The sequence below is a fragment of the Terrapene carolina genome, unplaced genomic scaffold (genome assembly GCF_002925995.2).
Source record: "Terrapene carolina triunguis isolate 2854851 unplaced genomic scaffold, T_m_triunguis-2.0 Scaffold18, whole genome shotgun sequence".
Classification (NCBI taxonomy): Eukaryota; Metazoa; Chordata; order Testudines; family Emydidae; genus Terrapene; species Terrapene triunguis.
In genome coordinates this window covers 4,584,962-4,603,570 of record NW_020664369.1, presented here as the reverse complement: position 1 = coordinate 4,603,570, position 18,609 = coordinate 4,584,962, and the positions used below count along the sequence as shown (strand labels likewise).

General features: G+C 41.5%; 1 protein-coding gene across 4 annotated transcripts in view; it reads left to right on the top strand.

Moving 5' to 3' along the window:
- Positions 1 to 18,609, top strand: part of LOC112103181 (N-alpha-acetyltransferase 16, NatA auxiliary subunit) — an 88,383-nt gene that overhangs the window by 57,142 nt on the left and 12,632 nt on the right. For 3 of the 4 annotated variants that reach the window (XM_026654754.2, XM_026654777.2, XM_026654823.2), the window contains exon 9: positions 1,231 to 1,337. The exons of the other annotated variant lie outside the window; for it this stretch is intronic. In XM_026654754.2, the coding sequence (XP_026510539.1) occupies positions 1,231 to 1,337 (107 nt within the window). The remainder of the gene's footprint in view (positions 1 to 1,230; positions 1,338 to 18,609) is intronic. 4 annotated transcript variants of the gene reach the window in all.

Sequence of the window (18,609 nt, the reverse complement as noted above, 5' to 3'; positions counted from 1 at the left end):
TTTGTTTGTTTGTTTGTTTGTTTGTTTGTTTGTTTGTTTGTTTGTTTTGGGTGCAACTTCAAAATTACCATTGCTTCACAACAGATCAAGCCAAAAATTAAAGGATGCTGTTCATGCCTCACTTAAATCTCAGGTGTTTACTTCAACTAATCCTTTTCAGGAACATAGTCGCCTTTATGTTCTGCTTGATTTTTAAGCAGTTCATCTTGTAAATTGATTTCTGAGCAGCTACGTGACAATTTACCATCTATCTGCCATCTTCAGATTAAATGTTTTATTCCCATAAATAGAAAAACATGAAAATAAGGGGAAAACTTCATTTGCCTATTTTTATTACTAGGAATGATTTTCAATATGCATGTGTTGGTTCTGGAACACTTTATATCATTGCAAGTCTGTATTGTCGAATATATTCATTTCCGTGGGAATGGGTGTGGTAATAAAAAGTAGTTGCCCCATTCTTGAGCAGCACTTGAAATGAAAGCAAGATAATTCACACTTAAATGAGAGCCACACGGTGTCTCACTGGGTTACCCTTCCATGCCTTTTTGTAACAAACAAGGTATTTTAGTTATTCTAATTTCTGTTTTTCTAGGTCTGTCAAAAGCATTTCAGTTTGTAAATATTCCCAGCTTGGTAGCTAAAATATTTATACAACCCTACTGAGCATATGGAAAATATTCTATGCCTGTTCCATGTGTCTTCCCAGTTGACTCATCATCATAATTCATGGAAGTATTAACCTAAGATGCTCTCAGACGTCAGTGCTATAAAGGTTGTTTTGCTTATTAGTTACTTTCCTTTCTTAAGTCTCTCCCAAAAATCTTCTCTGCTATAGAAAGATATCATAGCACAACAAGTACTGTGGTTGTGCCCACAAATACATTCAGATAACTAAGTGTTTCAGTAACCTCCTCCTACAATATTGATAAAGATGTGGGGACTCTGCCTTATGAAACCAAGTCTTCCAATCAGTTTCAAATTCTAAAACTTTAGTGTAGAAAGTCATGGTCACATGTTAGTTTCCCCAAACATAAACATTTCTTTAGGGGGGAAGATGTGCTTATTCTGTTTTTCTTCTTTAACAGGAAAGAAATCAAAGCATTAGAACACTTTTCTCTGTAGAGTTTCAATTATTGGTGATAATCCATAGTTGTATAAATATAAACACTGATCAGTATACGGCACTCACAAACATTAAAATATAACCAAATACACTTTTGTTTCTAGGTGAAACATTTAGAGAACTAATGGATAAGTTCCTGAGGGTTAACTTCAGTAAAGGCTGCCCACCCTTGTTTACCACTTTGAAATCTTTATATTACAATACAGAAAAGGTAAATTTTAGTATTTATTCAGTTTTCATATAATCTGCTGTACTAATTTAAGTTGTAAGTGTATTATATAGATTCCTCTGGAATTTACAAATGACTGTAATTCAGCAATCTCCTACTTAGTAGTTAGTGTGCTGCTTTCACTACAGAATTACTAGGTGATTACTCATCACGTAGTAATATGTACATATCTGTATTAAATTTGATGACTGTGATATTGTCAGAATCAGATACAAATATGTACAGAAGTTTTGACAAGTCAAGGATAAATGAAGACTAATCTACTAAACTGTATTCTTTGTCCTGGGATGCAAATGTGTCAGGGTTGTTTCAATTTGTGGTTTATGATGTCACAAGAAATCTTTATTATTAAATAGACAACAGGTAATAGTTCTGAATTGTGGTAATACAGTATTATATGCTACAGAGATTTGTTCCATATGTCAGTTTCTGTCTAAAGTTTGTGTAGTATTATTACATATGAGCAAGTCTAAAATCTCAAGGTATGTTCTGTTTTGTACTAAAACTGCTTTTCCAGATTTAATTATTGGTTTTAAAGTGTCAGAGGAGTGTGTGTGGGGGGGAAGAGTTGTGTGGGGGGTGTATATATACACAAACTATACATGTACAAAATGTATTCAACAATATATTGTAATGCACTTTGTATGAAAAAATTTACATAGTGAAGTTGAACTTAAACTGTGCGATTTTAAAAACTTTAAAATCTCCTTGATTTTTCCAACTATATGGAGAATCCAAAAGTTTGAGATGTTCAGGAATATTGATATGGATGACATGAATTGTAATAGAGAGAGTTCTTCACCGAGGATGGGCAAAATTAGGTGGGGTGGGAAGTGCTCGGAGTAGGCCAGTGTGTACTAATGAGAGGAAAGGGTTAGTCACTGCTTCCGCTGTGGCATGTTTTTACCTGAGAAGTCGTCTTGCCACCAGTCAAGTTGGGAACATGAAATCAAAACTTTTAAGATTGCCAACTTATTCAGAGAGACTAACCAATAATTTGTATGCAGAGACAGAGGCAATTATCACATTTATATGGCTTAGTATGGGAACACAGGATTTACATTTGTGAAAATACTTAGTTTTTTTCCCCTGGAAGGGGGTGGGGTGGGGTTTCTTCAAGTTTTTTGCATTTCACTCACTCATTTATGTTTATGGAAATACCATATTTGAAAGGGTTTTGAAACAAGAAAATTGGCTCTAACTTCAGACTGAATAAAATTTAACTATTTTGAAATTAAAAGTGAAGTGATGAATGTCAAGGATGTTATCCCTGTTACAACTTTCTAGAAGCTCGGGGTGGGAAGGAATAGTTACTTACGTTTTGAGGGAGGGGCATGTCTGCTTGGTAGAATCAACTGTCACTGGATATTGGAGCCTGGAGTTGTGAATTGATTATGGGGACTTGGTTTGAAAATCTTGCACAGGGCCTGGTAATACATGATTCTAGGAAAAACTAAAATCAACATTGATTATTAATAGAAGATGGTTGGTTGATTGTGTGAAATTACCCTGTAATGGCTACAAGCATCTGTACTGGGGGAAAACACTTCTACTCAATGCGACAAATTCTGTGTGTGGAAAAAGAAAGATGTGAAGTATTGTATCCAAGTTGTGAAGATGCCACCCAAAAATGCAGAGAAAATTATGGCAAATTAAGACTTTAGTGTTTTATCAGACAACGAAAATAAAGATAACTTGTACAGTAACATGAAATCTTTGACATAAAAACATGTAACACAGTCCTGAGGTACGTCATAGATGTTAGACTGTTCTGTCACAGCTGTCATTCAGTTTCATGGTTGGTTGATAGGAAAAGGATTGATTTCCAAGTCTCCCATTGATATTCAGTGGAACTCCCAGGAAGGTTTTGTGTCTCTGCATCCAGATCATATATGTAGAAATTAACACAGCAGGAGAACTTTGATCAAAATATACCAATAATTTTGTATTAAAAGGGACTCAACAGGGAGGTATTAAAGTTATAAACATGAGATTTGAAAGAGCGGATTGTAGGCTGATAACACTACTGTTGCAGTTTCAGGGGAAATGTGGTTGACCTAAATTTAGAACAAAGACCTCGAAGGACAAAATCAAGTAAACAAAACAAACTCAGGAAAGCTATGGAACCTATTCCTATTTATTCAACTTAACCTTTGTATTTGGGATCAGTGTTATTGGTTGAGCCCTGGGTGGGAAGAAGCGCTTGAATTGTGGTTCATGAAATGTAATCCTGTGTACGTTCCTTCCCTTCTGCAAATGTGGTTGCGGAAGTAGTTTGTAGCAGTTCACGGCATTAAAATGGTGAAAAATTGTGAAAGTAAAATATCAGGCGATAGAACTTTTGAGTTCAGAATTTTGTACATTTTTAAAGACCTCCACTCTTTTTTGTCAGCTCAGCATCAAGTAAGCACATTTTAGTACATTATGATTGGTTTGGTCAAAACATCTTAATAGCTCAGGTGCTGAAAAAGTAAATTGATACGTGTGTTTAAATATCTAATAGTAGATACAAGAGTGGTAGGCCTAAGTGAATAGATTTGTGGACCCAAATATACCTCTACCTCGATATAACGCTGTCCTCGGGAGCCAAAAAATCTTACCGTGCTATAGGTGAAACCACGTTATATTGAACTTGCTTTGATCCACCAGAGTGCGCAGTCGTGCCCCCCCCCGAGCACTGCTTTACCGCGTTATATCCGAATTCGTGTTATATCGGGTCGTGTTATATCGAGGTAGAGATGTATTGTGTGCTTGTGTTTAACTTACAAAATTACAGGCTTTTCTTTTTTATCAAAATGTGTGCCTCTTTATGTTTAGGGAATAAATGCTGGCAAAGCAAATCACCTAGTATGTATTTTTCGTTTAATTTCATAGACGTTTTGTGAGTTTTCTAGTGTGTTTATTTCAGGGAAAAGTGTGTGAATATTGGGAGGGTGTGTCAATGTCAGATATTTCAGAGGATGGTGTGTATAAAATGCATAGTAAATCTAATTCAGCAATCAGAGGAAAGTAATTTCCCTGGCAGTATGATACTGATCATCTTATGCTTGTATAATGTTTATTATCTTGAAATTAGAAATGTTAAAGATGGATTAGTCCTGTTCTTTCCTCCTTCCACTACCTGATTGTACCCTACAGCAGATTGTCTGAACAGTGCTTTATACAGTCCAGTATTAAATGCCCCAAGTGATGGGGCTTCTACACATCCTATGCCAGTTACATATCCTAGTGCCCAATATAAGCTTCCAGTCAGGAAATTTTTCTTTGATTTTTCAAGGCTATACTTCAAAAAAAAAAAAAAAATGTCCTGGTTACATTTCATGTGGTGCAATGGAAAGAATGTTTCTCCATCCTTGGTGTTCAGAGTCCTAGTACCCGTGAAAGGATTTATTTAATACCAGCCCAGACTGTACCTCTAAGTAGAAACTGCAGCACTTCCCAAGACTCTCTTGGGTACCTGTGTACCATTTAGCCAGCATCTGTTTTCTCTTCCCCAAGGAGAGAGTCAGTCAGCGCTTTGTCCCTCATTGTTAACGCTTGCTTTTAAACAAAATACTTGTAATAGAAGAAAAAGTTGAATGACAGATAAAACTAAAGCAATCTGTAAAACTTCTCACCATGATTAGTGCTGAATACAATATAGATATGAAAAAATGTTTTTCATAATAGACTACAAAATGAATATTCCCAGTTTAAGAAGCTTCTCCATCATTGTGCACACTCGTAGCATTTCTTAAGATGGGAAGACTGGCAAATAAGTGAAATTTATAGCATGTTTTGAAAATGGTTAGATTTTGCCTGTGTCTTATTTCCTGTAGCTTGTTCCACAGTAGAATTCCCTTAAATGAATGCCCTCTGGCTCTCGCAAGCTTTTTGGGGGCTTTTTTACCTGCGTTGTTCTGGAATAGCACAGAAAATCATAGAATAGATGAAGTGGTTATCTTCAACATATCCTGATCCTGAACTGTTCATAGCCTTGTAAGACTGGGGCCTTGAATTGACATTGGAAGTGAACTGGGAATCTGTGGACAGTGCAGAGCACCGGTGTTCTGTTCTCTGTGGCTTATTCCAATGAAAACTGGGCTATCAAACTGAAGCTTCTGTGGGGACTTGTTTACTTGCTGATGGCTTCTTCCTGTTTTTTTGTTTTGTTTTTGTTTTTTAGGGTACTTATGCAGCTATCTTGTAGTTGTTTCAATTGTTTAGTTCTTAAGGTTTTGTAGTTGTTGTAGGTTTTATTAATAGTGCAATGTAGGTGTCTTGGAAATTAGTTTACTATCCAGATTTCTCAGAAATTTTGATTCAACCCCGCAGCTTCAGAAGCCTAACTGCATGGTGTTTGGAGGGTACTAACATTGTATCAGGCTTGCCTTCACAAAATTAATGATGGTATAGTAGCAGACGTGTATATAGGCATATTTATATAATCTTCGGCGTGATGGCATCTGAGTGCCTAAATATAGCACTAGCTCAAATACTATCTTGAGTTAGCATGACCTAAAAGAAGCTGCACTTTTTCCTTGGTGTCTCCCAAGAAGAAAAAATTCTGCCCAGTAGTCCTAGTAGGATTTGGGGTCTTTATATGAAGTTACCATTTCTACATGAACCTAAGCCTTAAGGCTATCTCTTAGCAGGGTGATTTTGCTGCACGCAAATGACTGACTAAAAATTACACATTGACATGTAAGAATTTTCATACTCCATGGGTTGCTCCCAAAATGTATTTGCAGTAAACACTTTAAGCATCCCCATCTGTTCCCACTATCCCCTAGCAAAAGAGAACAAAATCAGACACTAAAACAAATTCCAGGTTTCTTTTTATCTGACCAATATTCAAAACTACTCTTTGGGTCCCCAGTCAGTGGTGCTTTATATCCGTGAGATTAAATCCAAAGAGTGAAGACCTTCAATTAGTCAAGGTTTGCGTCGATTGTGTTGCAGGTGCATTGATTCCATTGAAGCGCATGTGTCCTATTTCTGTGTAACTAAAAACATGGAGGCTCTGTGAGGAAATACGGGATGAGAGAAAATGTCTGGCTGGAAGAAACCTCAGAAGTCTCAAAAAAGGTATAAGGCTCTCTGTACAGGAAGGTAGGCTGTCTCCCCTGAAGCCCTTTCTTTTCCTCTTACAAGAAAGATGGCTTTATCTGTCCTTGATTTTGATAGCTATAGAAATGAAAGGGAAGCTGTGACCAAGTTTTGTAGTTGGATGCCCTCCATGAACTAGTGGTAGATCACATAAGGAAGCAAAGGACATTTAATTCTATTGATTAGCTCTACATTTTAAGATAGAGTAAAAGGTTAGCAACCATGGGACTCAGCTGCCTTTTTGTTCATGTCTATCTCTTTTGGTTAGTTTTAAAGAAACTGTGTACTCCCTGGGTTAGAAAGCTCTCTGGGTTAGAATTTTAAGGATCGAACTCAGTGGTAAGTGGTCATATAAATCAGATCCAAATATTACTAAACATTCATTTAGTTGGGGATTGGTCCTACTTAGTTGGGGATTGGTCCTGGTTTGAGCAGGGGGTTGGACTAGATGACCTCCTGAGGTCCCTTCCAACCCTGACATTCTATGATTCATAGCAAAATGTAAAAATCTTTGACTTCCAAACTATACTCTTCATAAGAAGAATGGGATAATTCAAAAAAGCGTAAGTAGGAAAGTAAGAAATTGTGCATTAAGCAGTACCAGAATTTGATGATTAGCTAATATTTGCCCCTTCTCCTAATGTACAGAGTGCTTGCTCATTATAGCACTATACAGTTGTCAAGGCTCCTTCCCCACTCTGAACTTTAGGGTACAGATGTGGGGGCCTGCATGAAAACTTCTAAGCTTAACTACCAGCTTAGATCTGGTCCGCTGCCACCACTCCCAATGTGCTAAGTCCCTTCCCTGGGTAGCCTTGAGAGACTCTTCCACCAATTCCCTGGTGAACACTGATCCAAAACCCCTTGGATCTTAAAACAAGGAGGAATTAATCATTCCCCCCCCCTCTTCCCTTTCCCCCCCACCAATTCCTGGTGAGTCCAGATCAATCCCCTTGGATCTTAGAACAAGGAAAAATCAATCAGGTTCTTAAAAAGAAGGCTTTTAATTAAAGAAAGAAAGGTAAAATCATCTCTGTAAAATCAGGATGGAAAATAACTTTACAGGGTAATCAAACTTAGAGCCCAGAGGAACCCCCTCTAGCCTTAGGTTCAAAGTTACAGCAAACAGAGGTAAACACCCTAGCAAAAGGTAAATTTACAAGTTGAGAAAACAAAGATAAAACTAACACGCCTAGCCTGGCTGTACTTACAAGTTTGAAATATGAGAGACTTGTTCAGAAAGATTTGGAGAGCATGGATTGATGTCTGGTCCCTCTTAGTCCCAAGAGCTAACTCCCCCCAAAACAAAGAGCACAAACAAAAGTCTTCCCCCCACCAAGATTTGAAAGTATCTTGTCCCCTTATTGGTCCTTTGGGTCAGGTGTCAGCCAGGTTACCTGAGCTTCTTAACCCTTTACAGGTAAAAGGATTTTGGAGTCTCTGGCCAGGAGGGATTTTATAGTACTGTACACAGGAGAGCTGTTACCCTTCCCTTTATAGTTATGACACGCCCCCCAAATCACAGATAGTGTTGGACAGCCGGTTCCACACTGGCTGTGATTTCTTCCTGGAGCTCTAGGAGAAAACAGAGTTAATAAGACACATGCACCTTTAGACATACTACTGATTATATAAAAACTAACAATATGTCCCACATTCCAAGAACAATTTTTAACCAGTTGATTCTGGGAAACTTTCACGGGAGAGTGCATCAGCCACTTTGTTAGAAGCTCCTGAAATGTGTTGTATTTCAAAATCAAAATCTTGCAGAGCTAAACTCCACCAAAGAAGTTTTTTGTTATTCCCCTTGGCGGTATGAAGCCACTGTAGCGCAGCATGGTCTGTTTGTAGTTGGAAACGCCGTCCCCAACGTATGGGCGTAGCTTTTCCAGCGCGTACACAATGGCGTAGCATTCCCTTTCGCTGATTGACCAGTGGCTTTCCCTCTCAGACAGTTTCTTGCTGAGAAACACGACAGGATGGAATTCTTGATCCGGTCCTTCCTGCATTAAAACTGCTCCCACATCCCGCTCGGACACATCTGTGGTTACTAGGAACGGTTTGTCAAAGTCTGGGGCCCTTAGCACAGGGTCAGACATGAGTGTCGCCTTAAGGTGGTGAAAGGCCTTCTGACACTCATCAGTCCACTGAACTGCATTTGGCTGTTTCTTTTTGGTTAGGTCTGTCAGAGGCGATTTGGCTGTAGTGTGGTACAAATCGCCTATAATATCCGGCCAAACCTAAGAAGGATTGGACCTGTTTCTTTGACTTTGGGACCGGCCACTTTTGGATAGCATCCACTTTGGCCTGTAGGGGATTTATAGTTCCTTGACCCACCTGGTGCCCCAGGTAAGTCACTCTGTTTTGGCCTATTTGACACTTTTTAGCCTTAACAGTTAGTCCTGCCTGCCTGATGCGCTCAAAGACTTTTTCCAGGTGCTCCAGGTGTTCTGCCCATGAATCAGAAAAAATGGTCACATCATCGAGGTAGGTAACTGCAGATTCTCCCAATCCTGCTAGGAGACCATCTACAAGTCTTTGGAAGGTGGCGGGTGCATTTCGCAGCCCGAAAGGGAGCACATTAAATTCATACACCCCTGCCTGGGTGACGAAGGCTGACCTTTCCTTGGCAGGTTCATCTAGTGGTACTTGTCAGTACCCCTTGGTTAAGTCTAAGGTAGAGATGAATTGGGCATGTCCCAGTTTCTCCAATAGCTCATCTGTGCGTGGCATTGGATAGTTGTCAGGACAAGTTACAGCATTTAGCTTACGGTAGTCCACGCAAAAGCATATTTCCCCATCTGGTTTAGGAACTAGAACCACTGGAGATGCCCATCCTCTCTTAGAGGGGCGGATTATACCCATCTGTAGCATGTCCTGGATCTCCCTTTGTATAGCAGTTTGGGCATGAGGTGACTCCCGGTAGGGTGGGGTTCTAATTGGGTGAGCATTACCTGTGTCAATGGAGTGGTATGCTCGTTCGGTCCGTCCTGGAGTGGCTGAGAAAATTGGTGCAAAGCTTGTGCACAGCTCCTTGATCTGCTGTCGCTGCAGACGTCCAACGGTTGCGGAGAGGTTCACCTCTTCCACGCCTCCATTACTTTTTCCTTCATAGTAGATACCTTCAGGCCACTCCGCGTCATCTGTTTCCTGGGCTGTAAACTGGAAAACCTTTAATTCTCTGGAATAAAAGGGCTTAAGAGAATTAACATGGTATACCTTAGGCTTTATGTTGGAGGTGGGGGATGCTATGAGATAGTTAACAGCTCCTAGGCGCTCCTGGACCGTGTATGGTCCTTCCCACGACGCTTCCATTTTATGGGCCTGGAGCGCCTTTAAGACCATGACTTGGTCTCCTACTTTGAAGGACCGTTCTCTGGAATGTTTATCATACCAGGCCTTTTGCTCTTCCTGAGCATCCTTTAGGTTTTCTTTAGCAAGGGCTAAAGAGTGTCGGAGGGTGCTTTGTAGGTCGCTTACAAAGTCTAGAATGTTAGTTCCTGGAGAAGGCGTAAACCCCTCCCATTGCTGCTTCACCAACTGTAATGGCCCCTTAACCTCGTGGCCATACACAAGTTCAAATGGTGAAAACCCTAAACTGGGATGTGGTACAGCCCAGTAGGCAAAAAGCAACTGCTGCAACACTAGGTCCCAATCATTGGAGTGTTCATTTACGAATTTACGTATCATGGCCCCCAAAGTTCCATTAAACCTCTCCACCAGGTCATTGGTTTGATGGTGGTAAGGGGTGGCAACCAAGTGATTCACCCCATGAGCTTCCCACAGGTTTTCCATGGTCCCTGCCAGGAAATTAGTTCCCGAATCTGTAAGGATGTCGGAGGGCCAACCTACCCTGGCAAAAATGTCTGCTAATGCCTGGCACACACTTTTAGCCCTGGTGTTGCTTAAGGGTACTGCTTCCGGCCATCGGGTAGCAAAATCCATGAAAGTCAGTATGTACTGCTTTCCTCTGGGTGTATTCTTTGGGAAAGGACCCAGAATATCCACAGCTACTCGCTAAAATGGGACCTCAATTATGGGTAGTGGCTGGAGAGGGGCTTTGACCTGGTCTTGGGGCTTTCCCACTCGTTGGCACACCTCACAAGACCGGACATAATTAGCAAGTAGTATTGTACACAGGAGGGCTGGTACCCTTCCCTTTATAGTTATGACAAAAGTACATAGAATTATTAATCCCAGTCAATAGATGAGGTAATATTTGAACTTAGTCTACTGGTTCCCAGTGCAATGCCACTTCACCTAGGCCAGAAGGGTGTTTAGAAGGGAAAGGAAGAGCAGGAGGAGGATCTTGTCTGTCTCCATCCAGTTCTGTGTGGTTGTTTTAGAACAATGGAGAAAAAAATCAGTGGCATCTAGGAGCATGCATATTGTAGTTGAAACGTTGAGAAATTTAAGGAGACAGCCTCTGACAAGTTCTATAGCTTCTCTGTAAATGGGATTCCCCCTCCCCACCGCAGTTTATAATTTGACCAAATCTGGAAGGGTTTTCATGGGGACAGTAATACAGTAAAAAGCACCAGTCTGACCCCCGGACTACTCCCTGCAAAATTTCAAGTTACTGCATCATGGCACAAGAAAGAGATGGTAATTGTTAAGTCTGAATATTTTTTTTATTATTATTATTTTACTTTTAAACAATGCAAAACTTTTCAGTAATATTCTTGGAAATGTCTACGTTGTGTGTGGTTGAATTTCCAAAAAATAAATTGAACCCCAAGCTCCAATCATGGAAAATCCCAACCTAATTAGTTGAGGTTTGCTAAAATTTTAAACATTTGAACCAGTTTTTTTATAATGGGAATTGTTAGGCAGCCTTAGAATAGGTGTTTTGGTTTCACATGTGATGCATCAGTAATACAGTAACTCCTTACTTAACGTTTTAGTTATGTTCTTGAAAAATGCAACTTTAAGTGAAACGATGTTAAGCGAATCCAATTTCCCCATAAGAATTAATGTAAATGGGGGGGGGGTTAGGTTCCAGGGCAGCTTCCCCTACTCTACAAGCACCAGAGACGGGGGTTCAACCTTCAGCCCGCCCACTCCACTCCTTCCCCCAAGCCCCCACCCTTGACCCGCCTCTTCTCCCCCCCACCTCCTCCCCCTTTACTTTGCTTGCTGCGTCCTGGCTCCTCCCTCCCCTCCCTTCTAAACGCCGCAAGCCAGCTGATTGCTGCGTAGGGGAGGGAGGGGGGAGGCGCACCGAGTCCTCGCTCCTCCCCCCTCCCTCCTGCCCAGGGCAATCAGCTGGCTTGCCACGTTCAGGAGGCAGGAGAGGGAGGGGGAGCCTGCGCGCCGAGTCCTCGCTCTTCCCCCCTGCCTCCAAAACGCCGCAAGCTAGCTGATTGCCCTGGGCAGAAGGGAGGGGGGAGGAGCGATGACTCGGCGCGCAGGCTTCCCCTCCCTCCCCTGTGTCCCGAACGCCGCAAGCCAGCTGATTGCCGCAGGCAGGAGGGATGGGGAGCCTGTGCACCGAGTCCTTGCTCCTCTCCCCTCCCTCCTGCCTCCAAAACGCCGCAAGCCAGCTGATTGCCGGGCAGGAGGCGGGGGGAGGAGGGGGAAAGGCGCTGATCCGCGGGGTCTGCCAGGCAGGAGGCGGGGGGAGGTGGGCGGGAGGCGCTGGGGAGGGAGGGGGGCATAGGGAGGCTGCCAGCTGTGGAGAAAGCAGGCAGCCAAACAACGTAAGAGTGGAGCATTGCACAACTTTAAATGAGTATGTTCCCTAATTGATCAGCAACGAAACAACATTAAGCGGGATGACTTTAAGTGAGGAGTTACTGTAGTTAGCCTCTGTAACTATGTGAGAGAGTCTGTCTACACTACAGGCGTCACTGTAGAGCTATAGTGTAGATGATTCCTACACTGATGGGAGGGATATTTCTAGTGATGTATGTAATCCATCTCCCCAAGCGGATGTAGCTAGGTTGACAGAAGAATTCTTCTTTCTATCTAACTATATCTATGCTGGGTGTTCAGCTTAACTACAGCTCTCAGGGATGCGAATTTTTGTCTCACTCTTGAGCAATGTAACTAGTCAATCTAAATTTGAAGTGTAGACCAGGCCTGAGCATAAGTACCAGTGCTTAGTTATAATACTCTAAGTGTAATGTACACTAAATGTGTGTTTAAATGATTTTTCAAAACTATTTAGAAACCCCCGTCACATTTTTCAGTATTTTCATAACTGAATGATGCTGAAGACTCTCCACAGGAACTACCATTTTATTGACACTTCCCGGGAGGAAGTCCAGTCTTATGAAATTTAAGACACTAGAAATGCTGTTCAGAATCTGAATGAGCCCTGCATTTCTCAGTCTGCTGGGGCTTCTGCTGGACAGTATTATAACAGTATCACTCTTGGAATTGCTGATGTAAACAAGGCACGAGTGTTTTTATTACTGTTGTCTGTCCACACTATCACTTCCAGCTGTTCTAATACCAGTGGAGTGCTGTCTGATGGTAAGAAAACTTGTAGTGTCCAGTAATAGGAAGTGCTGAGAAACTTAAATCTTCTCAATGCTTCTGAGTTATGTAGTCAGTAAAGTCTTGTAGAAATGGCTTTGTGTAAGGGATATTGCCTGAAAGACAGGCACAAGGAGTGAACCCCTATGACATGTCTTCCCACACAGATACCTGAGAGAGAGCCAAACTGGCTAACCCACTTACGTAGACCTAATTAGTAGTACACTCTGCATCACAAAATGTGTGTGCTAGGACTGATTTGCAGCACAACACTAGTGCTAGACCTTGCCTGCTGGCAAAATCAGTATGAAATATTCAAACTTTGTTAGGCACGGTGTCTTAATTGTTGTACTGTATGTTGGCACAAACCATGTTCGGAGACAACAGTGTCACAAACTGATTACAAGCACTGTAAAAATTGTAGGGTTGATGGGGTCTTAAAGCTTGCAATTTTATATCTTCTATCAAAGGAATAAAAAGCTCATTACACTGGATAGGCACATGAACTGGATGTTTCAGCTAAGGCCACTAGTAATGAAATGTCTTATGTTGGCTTATGAATGGGGGAAATTCACACCTTTTAGATTTATTGTTTGACTGTCTGCATATTCAGTGACCTTGTGTACAGTAGAAAATGTACCTGTTTTTCTGGTATACCTGTACCAGTCCTATCCCCAGTGTGTTAGAGTAAGCAGGACATAGGTGTTCTAGCACTGTCATGAAAACTTGCTTAGAGCAGAATTAGTTTGTGATGTTGCCAGAAAATTAATAGAAAATTTTCCTAGTATTGACACACATCATAGGAGACCTGAAAGACTTACCTCATGTTGAAGGGGATGTCCTAGATAATTCAGTGTTTTTCACAGTATTAAAATCAAAGTCTTTGACTGCACTGGATGTATTCTGTAGCTGGAAAGACTTTGAAGTCGGGCTTACTGAACAGGGCAGTCACTTGTTCATAAACGGGAGTTGTAAGTGGCGTGGAGTTAAAGAACTAACAATGCTGGCTTAGTTGCATGTTATTTTCCAGGCATAGAAATATTAACAAATTAAATAGCACATTTGTTCTCAAACTTTATGTAGTGTGGACCCACTCTTGATACAGAGATTGTTGTAAACCAGGGGTTCTCAAACGGGGCGTTGGGACCCCTCCGGGGGTCATGAGGTTATTACATGAGGAGTTGCGAGCTGTCAACCTCCAAACCCCACTTTGCCTCCAGCATTTATAATGGTGTTAAATATATAAAATGTGTTTTTAATTTATAAGGGGGGTTGCACTCAGAGGCTTACTATGTGAAAGGGGTCACCAGTAAAAAAGTTTGAGAGCCACTGTTGTAAACTACATTCCCTCCCATTTGTGACATACATCCCAATATTTTACATTGGAAAGAAATACTAAGCAAGTATTAATTTCAGCGGTCTTTTAATGTGACTTAGTAGCTGGAAACAAGGAGAGTGAGCATCATATGACCAACCAGCTTTGTGGACTACCAGCAAGTATTTTGTGAAATATCTGTGGTCACCAACCACAGTTTGAGAAATGCTGAAGTAGAGCTAATAGCTCGCTTTGACACTTAGGACAAACTTTAATTAAAAATAAATGGTAAAAGTTCTTTTCTACAAGCTGTGCTAGGATCACTAATAAGAATTAACAAGCTGACTAAGTGTTTATGACAGTACTGGTGGTATTTACTTATTCCTCCTGCTCAAAGGTATTTCTTTTTAGGATAGCAGTGAGTAAATATCTATTTACAGCCAAAATGATTGTTTTACAAATCAACTCAAATAAGTAGGAACTCAGACAAAATAGATAGGACTTGTTAGATAGAGAAAATTCACTCATTGGGCCTGGCAAGGAAAATAGCCGAGAAGGATTACTATAGAGACAAATTAGGAATCTCTGTTCTTTCAGAAGAAGGTTTAGAAAAGACTTCAGCAAGGAAAAGTGTGGAAAAATCCATGCCCTTCTATTCCATTCCAACTACTTTCCCTTATTTCTGGTTGCACAGCAACAAGTTGTAAAATTTCTGTTGCCCTGTGTGAGCTGATTTGTCAGCCATGTGTTTAAGGCATAAACTATGGAAAGTATTCCAAAAGGAGCCAGAAAACTCTTATAATGGAATACCTAAAAATAAATAAAAACAAGGTTCTTTGAGTAATGTCCCTGTGGATGCTCCACTTCAGATGTGCATGTGCCTTTGGTTAGAGATTTTTGGTAGCATTACCTGTTTGGTCCGCATGTGCACCCTAGTTATCCTTATACCCCTTACCAACGGTACATAGGGCAGTGTCGGAATTGAGGGTGGTTTGTCCTCTTCAACTGCGTTGGCCTGAGACAGAGCAAGACTTGAGGTCCCCATTTCTTAAAGTAGCTTAGCTGACCTGTATAAGTTGTTATAGGTGGTAATTTTGTTGTTGGTTTACTAGTTAATTTAGTTCTATATGTAGTTTGGGGGACCTTTTGCAAGTTTGTTTACACTCTCACTCCCTCTCCCACTCCCTCCCTGAGAGGTTGTCGTCATCTTTTCTGAAGTTCATTTTCCATATTCTGGAATATGCCGAATTGTCCTGGGGTTAAATGGTGTCTAACTTGTTGGAGTCTATCCATGTTAGTGATGGGCACTCTAGCTGTCTTCACTGCCTGGGGGACATCCATATCACTTGTAGGTGTCGAGTTTGTATTGGGTTCTGGAGTAGGTCTAGAAAGAACAGGAAGATAAAGCTTAGATTTCTCATGATAGTGCTCCCTGCAACCTTGATCAGGCACATGCCAAGATACCACCCCTGTACAACGGATCTTTGGTAACAAAAGTGCCCCTTCAACCTCCACTGTAGCCCACTCACCTGTTACTCCTACCGAGGAAATAATTGGAAGTGGGGGGGGGACTCCAAGACTTCCCCCCAAAAAAGCTCTAGATCGCTTCACAAAGTCAGCATTAAGAGGTCTAGGTCACCTCAGAGGCCTGCTATTTCAGAGACCACATGTCCTAAAAAGAGTACAGCTGAGGCTCCAGGTTCTTTCAATATCAGTGACCTGTACCGACCACTAAGTCTTTGAGCAACTCTGAGACCCACAGTACCCATCGCGGCTTGGTACCACCAGCTGACACTGGCCGCGGTTCGCCGCTCCAGGCCAATGGGGGCTGTGGGAAGCCGCAGCCAGCACGTTCCTCGGCCCGCGCCTGGCGAGCCGCGTGCCAGAGGTTGCCGACCCCTGGTTTAGCATGATGCAACATATTTTGACTAACTGCTGTAATACAAGATGTAATTAACTCAGTATTCAGCAGATAGGTTTATCAATATTTTAACATCGCAGTCTCTAAAAATGGAATTGGATAGTTTTTGTGCTCGTCTCTGAAAGGATTTATTTAAAAATATTCTTGTCTGTCAAATTGACTAGTTATCACACTAACAGAAGCATATTAATTTCCCCCATGCTACCTCTTACTTAAGAGAACACAGTTTATTTTTCAGTACTAGTCCACTCAAGAAGAGCTATTTATGCACAAGAATAAAATAATTAAGAAAATGCATTTGTGGGAATTTTTGGAAATCCATTACCTATTCATTTATAACAAATAACTTATGACTTTAAGATGCATACACATTATTTGCATTTAAGTTTGTACAATAAAAATATATATTTGAGAAACACAAACAATGAAGAGTGTACTTAGGATATAATTGGGCTTTGCTTAGCTTCATAATTCAATGCTTTCATTTTCAAATGTAACTAGCTCATATTTTGACTGAGTAGTACCTGTGAAAACATGCTATATAAATGTCATAAGAGCAAGTTTGGAGCAGGTCATAAGAGCAGGTGCTTTGGAGACCAGGGAGGTAGTTATCCACTCAAGTTTTTTTTTGGAATCTACAATTAGTGCAGAATGTGGCGATCTGCTTTCTTAACTGTGGCAGCTGTTTAGAGCATGTTACACCTGTCAAAAGCCTACATTGGCTTAATAATACTTCCAGATATAATGCAGGGTGCAAACGCTGACCTGTAGCTCTATGTGGTCTAAGTCCTGATTACTATGAAGGTTACCTGTTGCAGTAAAGAGAGAAATGGGTACTTCTGCCTAGAGCAGGGGTGGGCAAACTTTTTGGCCTGAGGGTCACATCGGGGTTCCAAAACTGTATGGAGTGCCGGGTAGGGAAGGCTGTGCCTCCCCAAACAGCCTGGCCCCTGCCCCCTATCCACCCTCTCCCACTTCCCACACCTGACTGCCCCGCCCCCCAGAACTTCTGACTCATCCAACCCCCCCGCTCCTTGTCCCCTGACTGCCCCCTCCTGGGACCCCCTGCCCCTAACTGCCCCCCTGGGACCCTCCCTATCCAACCCTCTCTGCTCCCTGTCCCCTGACTGCCCCAACCCCTATCCACACCCCCATCCCCTGACAGGGCCCCCGGGACTCCCACGCCTATCCAACAACCCCCTGTCCCCTGACTGCCCCCCGGCACCTCCTGCTCCCCTGGCCCTTACCATGCCACTCAGAGCATCAGGACTGGCAGCCGCGCCGCCCGGCTGGAGCCAGCCACGCCGCCGCGCAGTCTAGAGCACTGGGGCAGGCCGGTGGCTCTTGCAGCTGTGTTGCCTGGCAGGAGCTCGCAGCCCTGCAGCCCAGAGCACTGGCGCCACGGCAAGAACTTAGCATCTTGTTAAAGAGCGAGTGCAATTTAGTAGAATTTGTGTCACTTTAGGAACCAGACAATGCTCGCATTGGTTCATGAAGCATATTTAATATTCCTGAAGTCAGTATGAAGATTTAATTCCTCTTGACATAAATAACTCTCAAGCTAGTAAAGCTTCTTGACCACAACAAAAATTATCTGAATTTTTCAATAGTTAAATGAGAAGAATTTAAAGTCTGGGAGCACTTCAGATTAGTAATGAAAAGCACTAAGGAAAGGTGGCTTGTTCTGTTTGTGTAGTGTAGCTATATACCTCAAGCTTGCTACTTAAGGGGAAACTGATATTTTCAGTATTTTAATATTCTCTTAAAAAAAGAAAGGGGTTGTATAAGAGGTTTTCTGCTGGTCCATTTCAACAAATGGAAGCGGGCAGGTCTGAGAGCAATACTAAATGTTTTCTCTCCTTTGTCTACTTGCCTATGTGGCTCTTCAGCACTTTTCCTCCTTTGTTAAAAGTTAGGTCTATGGGGGGAAAAAGGGGCTAGTATGTAAGTCCTAAAATTTTTATTTTATTTTTTTACCAAAAACATGACTTCTGTTGAGATTTTTCCAAAACTCTCTTTTTATGACCATTCATAAATATAACCCCTTTTGAAGAGTTCACAATGGCTTCATGGGACTTAGCAGATCCAATGTGAAATAATTTACTTTGAAAAATAAGATTTGGTATTTCCTGGCACATTAAGGTAGGTATGTGTTTACCTAAAATAAGCCCTTCTGACCACTTCACTTGGTGGTCTAGAGTGACCGTTAGTTTTTGTGTTTTAATTCTCATACTTTTAAAAGTATGTCTTCAAAATGTTGCACATTTCATCAGATTTAAATCTCGCAGGGTTTTCCGTCATTTATTCTTTTCTTAGTAATTATTTTGTTTTATATAGAGACAAGATTGTTTTCACTGAACACCTTCTATGTGTAACAATCCAGATTTCAACTTACATCTTTAGGTGGTGAAAAGCTAATGTATTTATGTAACTGGTCCATAGAGTTGTCC